Source organism: Asterias rubens, chromosome 22 (assembly GCF_902459465.1).
Source record: "Asterias rubens chromosome 22, eAstRub1.3, whole genome shotgun sequence".
NCBI classification, from domain to species: Eukaryota; Metazoa; Echinodermata; class Asteroidea; order Forcipulatida; family Asteriidae; genus Asterias; species Asterias rubens.
The window spans coordinates 8,816,209-8,829,096 of NC_047083.1; the positions used below are offsets into that span (position 1 = coordinate 8,816,209).

At 37.7% G+C, this 12,888-nt stretch overlaps 1 protein-coding gene across 7 annotated transcripts in view; it reads left to right on the top strand.

The window, feature by feature from the left end:
* Window positions 1-3,957: 3,957 nt before the first annotated feature.
* The window catches only part of LOC117305238 (cytosolic carboxypeptidase 2-like), a 28,969-nt gene continuing 20,038 nt past the window's right edge, over window positions 3,958-12,888 (top strand). For 4 of the 7 annotated variants that reach the window (XM_033790062.1, XM_033790064.1, XM_033790063.1 and 1 more), the window contains exons 1-10: window positions 3,958-4,361; window positions 5,746-5,800; window positions 7,755-7,886; window positions 8,281-8,337; window positions 9,838-9,899; window positions 10,087-10,160; window positions 10,581-10,663; window positions 10,851-10,933; window positions 11,515-11,648; window positions 12,436-12,568. In XM_033790062.1, the coding sequence (XP_033645953.1) occupies window positions 4,317-4,361; window positions 5,746-5,800; window positions 7,755-7,886; window positions 8,281-8,337; window positions 9,838-9,899; window positions 10,087-10,160; window positions 10,581-10,663; window positions 10,851-10,933; window positions 11,515-11,648; window positions 12,436-12,568 (858 nt within the window). In that variant the 5' untranslated portion in view covers window positions 3,958-4,316. Of the gene's footprint in view, window positions 4,362-5,745; window positions 5,801-7,754; window positions 7,887-8,280; window positions 8,338-8,479; window positions 8,513-9,837; window positions 9,900-10,086; window positions 10,161-10,580; window positions 10,664-10,850; window positions 10,934-11,514; window positions 11,649-12,435; window positions 12,569-12,771; window positions 12,835-12,888 lie in introns of those variants that run through there. The other 3 variants (XM_033790065.1, XM_033790066.1, XM_033790067.1) reach the window with 3 other exon arrangements.

Here is a 12,888-nt window from a genome sequence, read left to right on the forward strand (position 1 = left end):
GAATGGAAGCCAAATAAATTATATGAAATTTTTGCCTTATAGACCCTATGCCTAATGTGCAGGGCAAATAAATTCACGTATTGAAACTAGGCCTACTTAAAACCATCAATAATAATATAATAATGAGTAATTTATTTATATTGCTAAAAATCAAACACAATTTTGTTCAAATGCGATGTACACATTAATACAAAATTACAAGAAAATACCTTATAAAATAAGGAAACAGCAAGAAACATTACATTTAGAGCTACAATTAATGCGCCTGATGTGAATATTTAAGAAAATGGTGCACCCCAGTAAATAGCGACTGAATGTTTGAACCAAACCTCACTTATAATTTCAGCCATTTCTGTAAATGACAACCAGGCAACTCTAGGTTTAACGTGCCCCCAGAAAGTTTTGAGTAGCCCTCATTTTAAACATAAATATTGCCATAAATAAACCTGATGCATTATTATGGTGGCAATCACAAAAAATAAAGTTGCACTCAAACATTCAACAGTAAAACAACAATGCAAGTTAGGTACATAAAGCATAATTACAAAGTTCACAATAAAATTTAAGTTCAAAAACCGAGATACAGAATTCATTGCACATCATGAATTGCACCAAACCATAAAACATACACCAGTGAAAAACTTTCAGATTAGTGAAAAGGGAGATAATTGGATGTGACAAAAATTACAATGCAAGCTGTGGAGAGAGAGCATGCAGGCACGATACATGTACTTCATAAAGGGGAACACACAAGTGATTGCCTCCATGCCCCCTGGTCATTGCCTTGGTGCCCTTGCAAATGCTACAGTAGAGACCTGCAATTTCTTGATAGGGTGCCCTTCACCAAGAAGAAAATGCCTTGGTAACCTTGCCCATTAAAAAATGACGCATACAGGCTTGAGCATGTTCCCAATCTCGGTCTTACAGCAGGCCTTGCATGGGGCACAGTAATTTTCCTCCTGTAAAGGGCACTTCTAGGAGGAAAATTTGTAATGCCCCTTATTTTTGACCGCGCGAGGGCGCTATAAATAGTATTTTGATCACTTCCGGAGGTACACGCGAATCGCCCTGCACAAATTAATAGGCGTTCTGTCACTTTTGTTGCGCCGTAGTTTCAATTTGCTTTAGAGGTGGATTATAACGGCTCCTTTAAAAGTCTTATTGTCTGTGATGGATTAGATGTCTGTGGTTATAATGTGTTCCAATCTTTAAAAACTGTTTTGCGTATGAATGAATATGCCCCCGGAAGTGATTGAGAGCGCCCTCACGCGGTCAAAAATATGGCCCATTGTATTAGAACTTTGCAGAGGGCACCAACAGCAATGTTTGTGGGTGCCGTGGGTTATTGCAAGGCCTGGAAAGGGAACTATAAAACATGGACCAGAGACAAATTGCTGGTCTTCTGAAATAATGAGCTTCTGGAAGTGAAAAAAAAAAACCTTAGTAAGCTTTGGAGAATAAAATTCCCAATCTCAGCAAAAGTTCTAGAATGTGGATTAAGGATGGTTTCTTTCTTCGTACCTGATTTTGTTTCCAGTCCTCATGCGTACCCATTGTGGAATGGGACGATTCTGCTTCTGCTTCTTAGCAAGCTTCTGCTTGATCTTGAACGACTTGTGGGCCGGCTGTAGGTGGGATTAAAAGACAACACATAAGTGGCGTTAAATATAAAGTTTGTTTTATTTTAACTACACTTCCTTCAGACATGTCTGATCTGTATACATACCTCGTTATAAAGAGCTTTATTCAATAGACCTTTCCATTGATGATTTAAACAGTGCGCTGTTGGCATGGCCGGCCGCATGTTAGCAAATCAATCAATTGCGTTGAAAACAAATTGTGACCAAATTCATTATGTTCTGTAAAGATGCATAAAATATCTCTTATAATATGATTTGTTGATTTCTTTTCAACAATCTCAACTTATTTTAGAATATTTGGGTAACATTTCTACTAACTATGACTATCTGTTCTTGACTTGCACTAATGACTTTCCATAGTTTTCCTCCATTGGCAAAAACTCAGGCTGTAAAGCAAGTTGCAATAGCAGTGTCTAGAGGTTGTGCTTTCTGAAGTCATCTCATTTTTGTTTTGTAAGCATGTTTCTTTTCGTCTTAATAACGTTTATCGCGAATAGCAAAATATCAAGAGAGGGCGCTGTTGAACCCACACAAAGGTATAGGCGTTGCGTGCGCGAGTCGTAGAAACTGCATGGAAACTGCCCCATATTCCTTCCCACAATGCATTGCGTTTCTGAATCGCAATAAACCTTATATTACGTTGAACTGTTAATGAAGCAATTTAGCCAGTTCCATTGATCTTGTTCCATTGATCTTGTCCCAGTGAGAGTCCCACTCCGAGATTTTCTCCCCAGTTGGCACTTGCTTCGGTGAAACAAATTTCAGCCGCCAATTGCTCAATAAATATCGTCAGCGCCATGTTTTACTTATGCGCATGTGGCGATTTGATTCGCTGGAACAGCCGTCTTACTTATTTATTATTATAGTGTCTTTTTTTGTCGCTGTGGCGACCCGTTTTTATGCTGCGGACTCATGATCTGGTTGGGGTAGAGAATATTGCTTTTAAGTTTATACAACTCGGGTAAGCCTATTTATCAGCAGACATGGCACTGACTGACTGACATGTTTTACGAGCGAATGCAAGCTCAGAAATATTCATAAAATCACACAAAAACAGTAGCACACTTTTTGGAGTTTTGTTCTCTCCACAAATGTTGAAGGGGGGGGGGGGGAATCCCTGCATAAACGTGGGTTTTTATTGGAAACGTTATTTCCCAGCGTAGTTTACAGCCGTACTGCCGTAGAGACAGCATAAATTGGCATAAGTTATACTATAAAAATAGTCTTTTGATCATTCCTTCGTTTGCTTCGGAAGACAGTACAAATTCAAATTGTCAAAAGTTACGAACGTCAATCGGACTAACTCGTCAGCCGAAATGACTAGCTAGACTCACTCGGCTCAGCTGACACCGTGACGGTACGAAGTAACCAACTTTGTAAAGTATATTTAGTGACTTAAAGGTACGAAGCGACCAAGGTTAAAAAATGACCGACATTTATTTATAGCTCGTAATGCTTCACCAGAATCCCATTTCAACGACCACTACATTATTCATACAGCGTTAGGCCTACCCTACGTGATCTTCAACAACGATAACTTACATTTCTTCAATCCAGTAAAATCACATTGTGGGAAAATCAATCCAATCAAATAAACCAATACAATGCATTCTATGTAAACCAATATACATTTCTTGACAAACATTTTCTATATTAATTGACAGTATTTACGACATTTGGTACGTATTTCCCTCACCATTTTGAGAATTCTCCACCAAATTGATGGCCAAATTAGAAAGAGGACAATTGAGGGCGCTGTTCAAAATGTCGCCAAAAGCCCACAAAATTGAACAGCCGTCAAAAAACAGCCGTCTGTTTAACCTATGTCTGTTCTATTTTTAAAAAGGGGGGTAACTAAAAGATTTGAATTAGTTCAAGAAAATATTTAAACGGAATATCATGAGCAACATTATAAAGCAAAATGTAAATATCTGAAATATGAGAGTTACTTATAATATATCAACATACATGCATATTCGTTAAAAAATAATGAACAATTTGCAATTAAAACCAAACAAGAGAAAGGTACAGAATTATTGACTATTCCAAATTAAGTGACAATATTACTACGCATTTTTAACCTAAATAATTATAGACCATAGACACAAAAATACATGCAATTAAATTAACTGAGAATCAAATTTTAAATAAATAATTAGTATATAGCTTGTTTCAAACCATTTGTAATTTCAATTATGTTTTTAAAAGTTTCAATACACATTATTTTAAAAACTGGGTTGTGGGTTATTTTTTGGGGCGGATGTGTGGTTGACATGTGTGTTGCCACAGTCAACAGTTGAATGGTGGCGCTAACTAAATGTCTTCAAAATGTGGTGTAAATGCAGGACATTTTGGTCACCAAAATAGCCATGACAACACTTGCATGACTTCTGTACATCAAAATGTGGCCTCCACATCAATTTACACCAGAAATTTGCTGTAAAAAGGGCTGTGGATAACTATTGACTGTAAATTTGCTAAGGTTGTTCGCCCACCAGCTCGCACTCACGCACTGCACTCCAGTTTAGATCCTGAATCAGAGTTGCACTTGCTTTGCACACACCACCAGGGGTTGAGCACCGCTCGCGACCCGGCCAAGGACTTTTTGTACGGCAAGTGGTCCATCGTGTAAACCAAGTTACTGTCCAAAACACTGTAAAACACAGATGTATCAAAATGTACGGAGGCAGTAAGCAAGACTATGTGTTTGATTTTGACTTGGTAAGTATGGGTTATGTTTATGATGGGGGAAATGTCCCCCTTTTCAGCCACGGTTGTTGACGGTTTGGGGGAAAGAAGAAAGTAAAGTTGTAATAAAAAGTGAAAGTTTTAGATTTAATGTTTTTTTCTTTTTTTGTAAATGCAACTCAAATCCCTAGATTCATAATTTTGGGGACTTGTGCACAATTTATTTTTTATTTGTTTAAATAAATAGACCTAACTAAAGTAATAATAATAAAAAAAAATTGTATTAAAAAGGCAGTATACTCAAATCTAGACCAGCCAGGGCCAGGCAGGTCAAGATGTTGACATCTTCAGGTGACGCTGTTTTCTTCCCCCCCCCCCCCCAAAAAAAAAAAAAAATCATTTTTAATCGTCCGACCGAAGACGTAAAAAATTTCGTTAAAAATGAGTAATTTCAGCACAAGGCAAAAATGACAATAGCATTTGCAACAGATTTAGGATAACTTTCCGTATGGCGCCACCACTTTATCACTCATTTTTACAAAAAGGGATATCTCATTGAGGTAAATTAGATACTATATTTTTTCATATCGAATGAAAAAGTGGTGGCGCCATACGGAAACTTTTCCATTTACTTTGTTGATGGGAATGATCAACAATGTGCGCTACACACGTCAAGCTCATTTGGACGATGCACTGTGACCGATCAAACCGATAATAATCTTCTATTTTCAATGAGGGTGCTGCTGGAGTTTGTGACTTCATATACTTACAAGGAGTCTAATGAAGATCCTACATTTTGAGAAAATTGATGTAGCTGTTGCAAACAACTTGCCAACCAAAAGGACCGATGGTATAAATGCCAAAAAAGGTTAAAGACATTGGACACTATAGTATTAGTAATTGTCAAAGACCAGTCTTCTCACTTGGTGTATCTCATGCAGAAAATAACAAACCTGTGAAAATTTGAGCTCAATCGGTTGTTGAAGTTGCGAATATTAATCAAAGCAAAAGCACCCTTGTTACACCGAGTTGTGTGCTTTTAGATGCTTGATTTGGAGACCTTAAATTCTTAATCTGAGGTCTCGAAATCAAATTCGTGGGAAAATTACTTCTTTCTCAAAAACTACGTCACTTCAGAGGGAGCTGTTTCTCACAATGTTTTATACTATCAACCTTTCCTCATTACTCGTTCCCAAGAAAGGTTTTATGCTAATAATTATTGCGAGTATTTACCAACAGTGCCCACTGCCTTGATGCCTGATGTTTCGAACCTATGTAGCAGTGTCTTTCTCGAAGGCTAAAAAGAGACTCTGCTAGGGTCGCAACGTCAGTCCATTAACTATGGTGAAGTTCCCATTAGGCCTATGTATTAAAATTTAAATATTTAATTATAATGTTTCTTCTTTTTTATCCATAGAATCCATATGAGAGTTTCATGCGCAATCATCTGAAGCATTATGGATACTATACAGGTAAAACAATATCACTTTCCAAGTGTACACATCAACTCTAATGACCTTGTTTAAAAGCAGAAATGTTTGCTCACTGGGCACACAAACAAAACGTTTTGTGAGGAACAATTCCGTTTAAGTACTGGCAAGGTTTGCTGTAAAATAATGTATTGGCAGTTATAGTTTGGAAAAGAAGCTGTGGTATAACAATCCGGGACTTCCATTCAGTAATTTGGTTTTATCCAGGAGAAAACAATAAAATTGTACTGATTGAAGCGACCTTTGTAATTTATGAATCAATTCTGGTTGTGAAGCCAAGGATTTTACGAAAAGGGACCTGTAATCACTGTACTAGCCAAGAACACAATGAGTTGAAAACAAAAAAGGAAGTTTCAGTTTTAGATTTGTACGACAAAAAACAATTAATTATTCCGGGGAAAACACATGCAATAAATAGGGCAGGGACAGAAAACCCAACTCACAAGGCAACATAAGCCATAATAAAAACTTAACACAAACTTGATCAAGCCGTTACCCAGTTTTCGACCAAGTGCATTTTGTAATCAAAAACCTAAACACGATAAAAGATCTTTTGTGCCTTGGAGTAGGTGAACGTGACACTACGTCTGTTTGTAAACAATGATACCACGACTGTGGAAGAAAAAAGTTCAAAGGTCATTGTAAACAAAATGGAGAGCTCTGCTACCATAAATCAAAGTTTGTGTCATGTGTAACTGACTTAATGACTCACTTTTTAGACATAATTTTTTTTTTATATCTCACATTGTCCGTTGTCAAACACATTTCCTTGCAATGGCAGGCTATTATCTGAAACTTGATAATTTAATACTGTGTAGGCCTACCGTGTATATTTTTCCAATTTCGCTGGAAATGTAAGTTTTCGTTGAAAACTTTCATTTTGGGTAGAGTAAATTCAGGCATGATACTCATGGAGACAACAAGGGCGATGGTATCCACACCCCCCCCACCCTCCCCCCGGGTCATTGCCTTGGTGCCCTTGAAATGCTCGAGTTTAAAGGAGGTTGCCTCTGTAGACCTAAAGTTTCAGACATGCTTACTGAATAATTAATCCCTCCCCCCCCCCAAAAAAAAAAAAAAATAATTCAAGCCCGTATCCAATTTACCCTCACATAAACCCCCATGTCTTAGTGATTGTACCATAAAGTTTTTTGGGCTTGGCGCCCTCTTGTGGTCAAGCTACGTAGTTGCAAAAACACATGGCACTGCGGTGGTTATGTTGAGGCTTGTAGTGCCTATATAGAATTCAAAACATAAAGCCATGTTAGTTCATTGTTTAATTTCCCACGGCTGATTCAAACAGTGGTGTCCCGTTTAAGTCTAAATTGATTTAGAGCAGAGAAATCAATACCTGTGTGCAGGGGGAACAATGCATCCTCATGTTTGTTGATTACTGTTAGAAATGACATGTCCCATCTAAGCACGCAAACCATGGTCTGTTTGAGCAGCCACATTCCGGAGTGGAGAATAGATTCACACTGACAGTATCAATTGTCTAATAGATTTTCATTTTGCATCAGGGCTAAAGTAAATAGTAATGTTAATATATTTTTTTAAGCTGTGGGCCGGGGGAAGGAAAGGTCAAACGAAATAATTTAAAATTGCAGTCCAATTCTTTATTAAACAATTTTAAGAAATACAGCAATCCAAAAAAAGGGGGAAAAAAGCACAGCTAGCCAAGATCACAATTGAATTCCTGATGAACCTACAAAGTTGTCTGTTAAAAAGCCAGGAAAATCCATTGAAATGTATTTACATAAAAAAGAATACTTTGTTTGTGTCACATTGGCCAAAATGTGTAAGCAATTTGTGTATGGGGGGGGGGGGCCCTGAAGTTGTTTCTCTAGATCATGGGAAGACAGTTAGTGTTACCTCTTTTTAGGTTATTACATTTTTTAAAGATGATTTATTGTGTGACTTTATTTATTTTTTTCAGGGCGCAATGAGAGTTTTCGTAATGCCAACAAAACCTTTGACGAATGGGACTGTAACCATAGTTACGCCCTCAGTGACCAGGGCTCGGACACCGATTATGAAAACCAAGCTCTCAAAGAAGACAAAGACTCAGGTAAAATTCATCATTTTTGATCTGTTCGTTTTCCTGTTGACAAAAAAAATTGCTTGAAACTTTCAAGCAATTAAAAATTCTGCTGCTGTGTTGTTTGATGCGATTTAAAGCGTCGCCAAATAGAGTGAAAATAAGCTGCTGTGTTGTTTGATGTGATTGAAAGCCTCGCCGAGTAGAGTGAAAATTAGATGCAACTTCAATCGTTTATAAAATGTAAAACTTACAATAAAACCATGCAAGTCTCATGAATGCGTATTCAATCATTTTTTGAACCTCATTGTTCACGTAGATTGAAAGAAACAAACTTGTGTCTTTGTATTTTCATTTTAGATACTTCATTTATGTATTTTAAATAAATTTGTAAAAAGAATAACTCTTTGTAAACAATTTTCAGCACCCAGCTCCCCCTATGCCTCTCTGCATTCTTTGTGGGACTCGGTTATTATTCACTGTAAGTTGTTCTAAGCCATTAACTAAAACTGCATCATATTGCACGCATGTCAAACCAGGCAAATGCATGAAGTGTATGCTGAAACAACTTTGCAGTAGATCCAGCCATATGATGTAATCCTGTATGTACATTGTAGCTGTAGCCATCAATTAACACAGCCTCAATAAGTTTTGTGGTGAGCACCCATTTTCATCATACATTGTAGCCTCGAGTTCAGGCCTGGAAGGCCATTTTTATTTTGAAAAGAGCACTTCCATTTCAATATCTTAAAAGTCAGTGGGATACTTTTGAAGGGGCACCAAGGCCAAGACCAGGGCAATGGATGCCATTGCCTCTCTGGCCTGCAAGTGACATATTTTGCATGATCAATCATCAGCCTCCTTTAAAAGAAAAATTCCACATTCTGTTGTGAGTGGTCGCTTACATACAGTGTAGTATTCATACATTTCCATCAGCCTGCACAATCAAAAATTAGCAGCTTGTGTGATTGCTCACCTAGTAGCCCTCATAAATATTCATCAGCTTGCGCTATGAATATTCAGTGTTTATCAGCCTACAACCAAAACTCAGCAGCTTGTTTGTGTGATTGCTCAGCTACATGTAGTAGCCCTCATAAATATTCATCAGCTTGCATTATGAATAATCAGTGTTTATTATTATCTAGCATGTATGAATGTTTATAAATCAACCAGCGTTTTAGCAAGTAGCTCACGTTATTGAGACTATTCAAACTTCACCTCACTAAATGGAATAATAGTCCAGATTTCAACTAGTGAAAACTTGGCTATATTCTGCGACAATGCACTCAATAAGCATCCAATATTTGAGTTACCTAGGTATTTAGGTATATATATCTAGGTACATGCGTGCGCGTGTGCTTTTCGCGCGTGGTAGACTTGTGCAGAAAGGCATTGGAGAGCCCCATGTATTCTTGGTCACGCGTGCGTCGTCGTGGGCGGAACCTACTGGATCGGTCTATTGTGAACGGCAAGTGAATTTTGACATCATAGCCCTGTTTTCGCTGCGAATGTTTCGTAGGAGTTGGACACAACTCAACCGTTGCGAATTATTCGTTGTGAATTTCTGACGTCAAAATTCGTATCGCATTCGCATTATGAAGTACAATGTATGAACCGGGCTTTACCCAGTCTGTAAAGTGCCATCTCGTTCTTGGAATTTGTAATGATTGTTGGTCAGTGTCTAATTATCGTACATGGATGCCTTAATTACTTAACAAACACAATCAGTGTTGGGTTGTCCATGCTATAAGCTCGTTAGCCATGGACACTAATTAAAAATCTGCAAATGGGCGTAGTATAAATTTCTTTGCTGTGCATGCGGCTTTTGTTATTGCATGCATGTCATACCATTGTTTATAGTTACATATATGCAGTTGGTTGTCAAGCTACTAATTGTCTATAGCATTCATTTGAGTACCATCAAGAGTCACACTATTCTACACAGGGAGTAATATAATTTTATCCATTTGCTCTCCCTCAGATAATCGGCAAGAGGAGAAAAGAACAACTCAGCTTACTTTCAAGTATCAAGCAGGAAAGATGGTAAGTAGAAAAAAACAAATTGCAGAGTAAATTAGGTAAAATTATGAAAGGAATATTGTCGCTTAAATGCAAAGTTGGTTTATGGAACCGTGCGGTTGTTTTGAATTCTATAGAAATGTACAAGAAAATCAACCTGTGAAAATTTTATTGGAACTTTAACTTATTTTTTTACAAATGTTTCTAACAGGTGCCAAGACTCAGGGAACCCAGACACTTATACGCACTGTCCAAAGAGGGCGGGTCACAACAAGCTCCAAGATGGTAAGCCTTGAGCCTGGACCCAATTTCATAGAGCTGCTAAGCACAAAAATGTGCTTAGCATGAAATTTCTTCCTTGATAAAAATAGGATACCAACCGAATTTCCATATGTTGCATATTGCTTGTTACTGGTATTCAACTGTTGTTTGCTTTTCCTGAAAATCACGTGAAAATTTGGTTGGTAATTCTATTTTTATCAAGGAAGAATTTTAATGCTAAGCAAATTATTATTATTATTATTATTATTATTATTATTATTATTAAGCCACTAGTATTATTCACTAACTAGTGTTCTTTGAGAAATTTAAACCCTAAGTAAAATATTCTATACACATTACATCTTTTGCATAATGATTGAAACAAAATTGTGTTTTTTTTACACTTTTTTTCCTAATTTTTCCTATTTTTTCTCTCTTCCTTAGGCCAGCGGATGTTGAGGTCTTATCTAACCGTGTGTACCACAAACCCTATGTGCCATCAGAACCAGAAGGGTTCTACGAGCCAAGTGAGTTGTCTTTGTGAATTGTGAGCTTCAGATTGTTAAAGCCCCCATCACACCAAAAACTCTTTCCTATGATCTGACAAAAAAAATGTAACAGAAGCAGCTTAAACTGTCTCACTGAAAGTTGTAGTAGCAACTTTTTATGGTCTGTTTATGATTAATAACAAAATTTCATTTATTTCTTTTGTAGGTGGGTATGAGAAGATGCCCCAACCAGTTTCGGAGGGAGAGGGGAGAGTTGTTTATTATTGCCCACCAACAAAAGAGGCCTACGTGAGTCAATTTGAATATTTTTAAAATTTAGTAAACATATAAGGGGCCACTCAGAATAGTCAATGTAAAAAAAAATATTAAAAAATTCTGAAAAAGTTTAGTCAGAAATGATGACAATCTTGCCAGGTTGGCCAGCTGGGTATTTTGTCGATCTCGATTGTTAATATTGAAAAGCATGCTGGAAGAAAAAGGTGTGGCAAGATCAATTCCTGCTGGAATTGAGGTTGAAGGCCCGGTCACACAGGCCCCGATAACAAGAACGAAAACGAGATTGATAAAAATGCACGCCCCCGATTGGTTGAATGAGTGTGGGCGTATTCTGCGTGGAGCAATTCAACCAATAGAATGCGTTCTCTTTGCGTCGTTATCATTTTCGTTATTGGTGCAGTGTGACATGGCCTTAAGTCATGTTAGTCTCAACTTAGGCTGTGTCTGAATTGGCAGCTACAGCTAGGGCTAAAGCTAGAGTTATAGGCTGATAGGACATTCTCAGCAACACCCTTAGCAACAGCCGTAGCCAGAGCTGTAAACGCCAACTTGGATACAGCCTAAGGTTGATTATTTTTGTCTTTCTTGTTCAGTTCTTGAGGTCAAGGGTCGGAGGCAGCAGGAGCGGATGTGCACTGAGAGCGGTTAAGATCAAGACAGAGGAAGACACGACACTCATCTTCGAATCTCGGTTTGAGAGCGGTAACCTCATGAAGGCACTCAAAGTGTGAGTCACTCTGCATTATTGATAAAAAAAGAACGAGGTTCTGATATAGCGCTTTGTCCTACCCTTAGGCATGTTAGTGGCGTATCAAAGCGCAGTAAACGCGCAAGGTATGTGGACATGGTGGAGCTCTGTATTGAAGTATAGGAGACATTTTCCTTTGTAGCACGATGTACAATGCTTTACAAGAAGCGGTGGCGCAATATGCTGCCATTCAATTCCCTGCGAAACATTCGCTGCTTCCCCTTTTCATTCGCCGGAAGTATGAAGAACCAGGCATTAGGGTTTCAAGTGATGTTGTGTTTTGTTTAGCTATCGACTCACATGAATATAAATCTGTTATCCACAAACATATTCTACATTAGTTTGCTATTTTTTGCCTACTTCCCTTCTGTTATGGTTCATTAGAGGTCTTGGTAAAACGGCTTTTGTGCAGTATTCTTGAATTTTTGTAATTTAAAGTAATTTCTGTAGATTTTATTGTAATTTATATTTTCTATGTGATTTTAAACTTTTTATGACATGTTTTCTTTAGTACTTTTATGTGCCTTTGTAGGTTGTTTTTGTCTGGATTGCCTTTTTGAGTATTCGCAGGATTGTTCTCTGTAGTCTTATTTTTAGTGTTATCTCTCTGTATTTACTGTTGAAATAAATTAATAAATTAAACAGACTGCTCTTTCCCTTTAAGGTCTGAGAATGAACTCGTCTAACAGCTGTGTTTTTCCTGGGTGATATTGTATTTTATTAAAAATACACTTTTTTATTATTAAAAACGCTTTTTCTTGTCCAGGTCCGAGTACGAGTACGAGTTGCATCTCCGATACGACCTGTACACCGAGAAACACACCCAGTGGTTCTACTTCAGAATACAGAACATGAGAAAAGGCATCAAGTATCGCTTCACTATCACCAACCTGATGAAGGTATGTCCAGAGCTGCCACCGTCTTGGTCATGTTCCCTGTATCCAGTAACAGTACAGGATGCTTAAATTCATTGTACAAAAAAGAACCAGACTATTTGCCCTTCTGGCCTCGGTTTGATTATATTGAGTTGAATGGGAGAAATTCAGGATGGCCACTCTATGTTAAAGGTTTATTGTCAGCCCTATATACAACTGTATTCCACTTCAGAATACAGAACATGAGAAAAGGCATCAAGTATCGCTTCGCTATCACCAACCTGATGAAGGTATGTCCAGAGAGAGCTGCCACCATCTTGATCATGTTCCCTGTATCCAGTAAC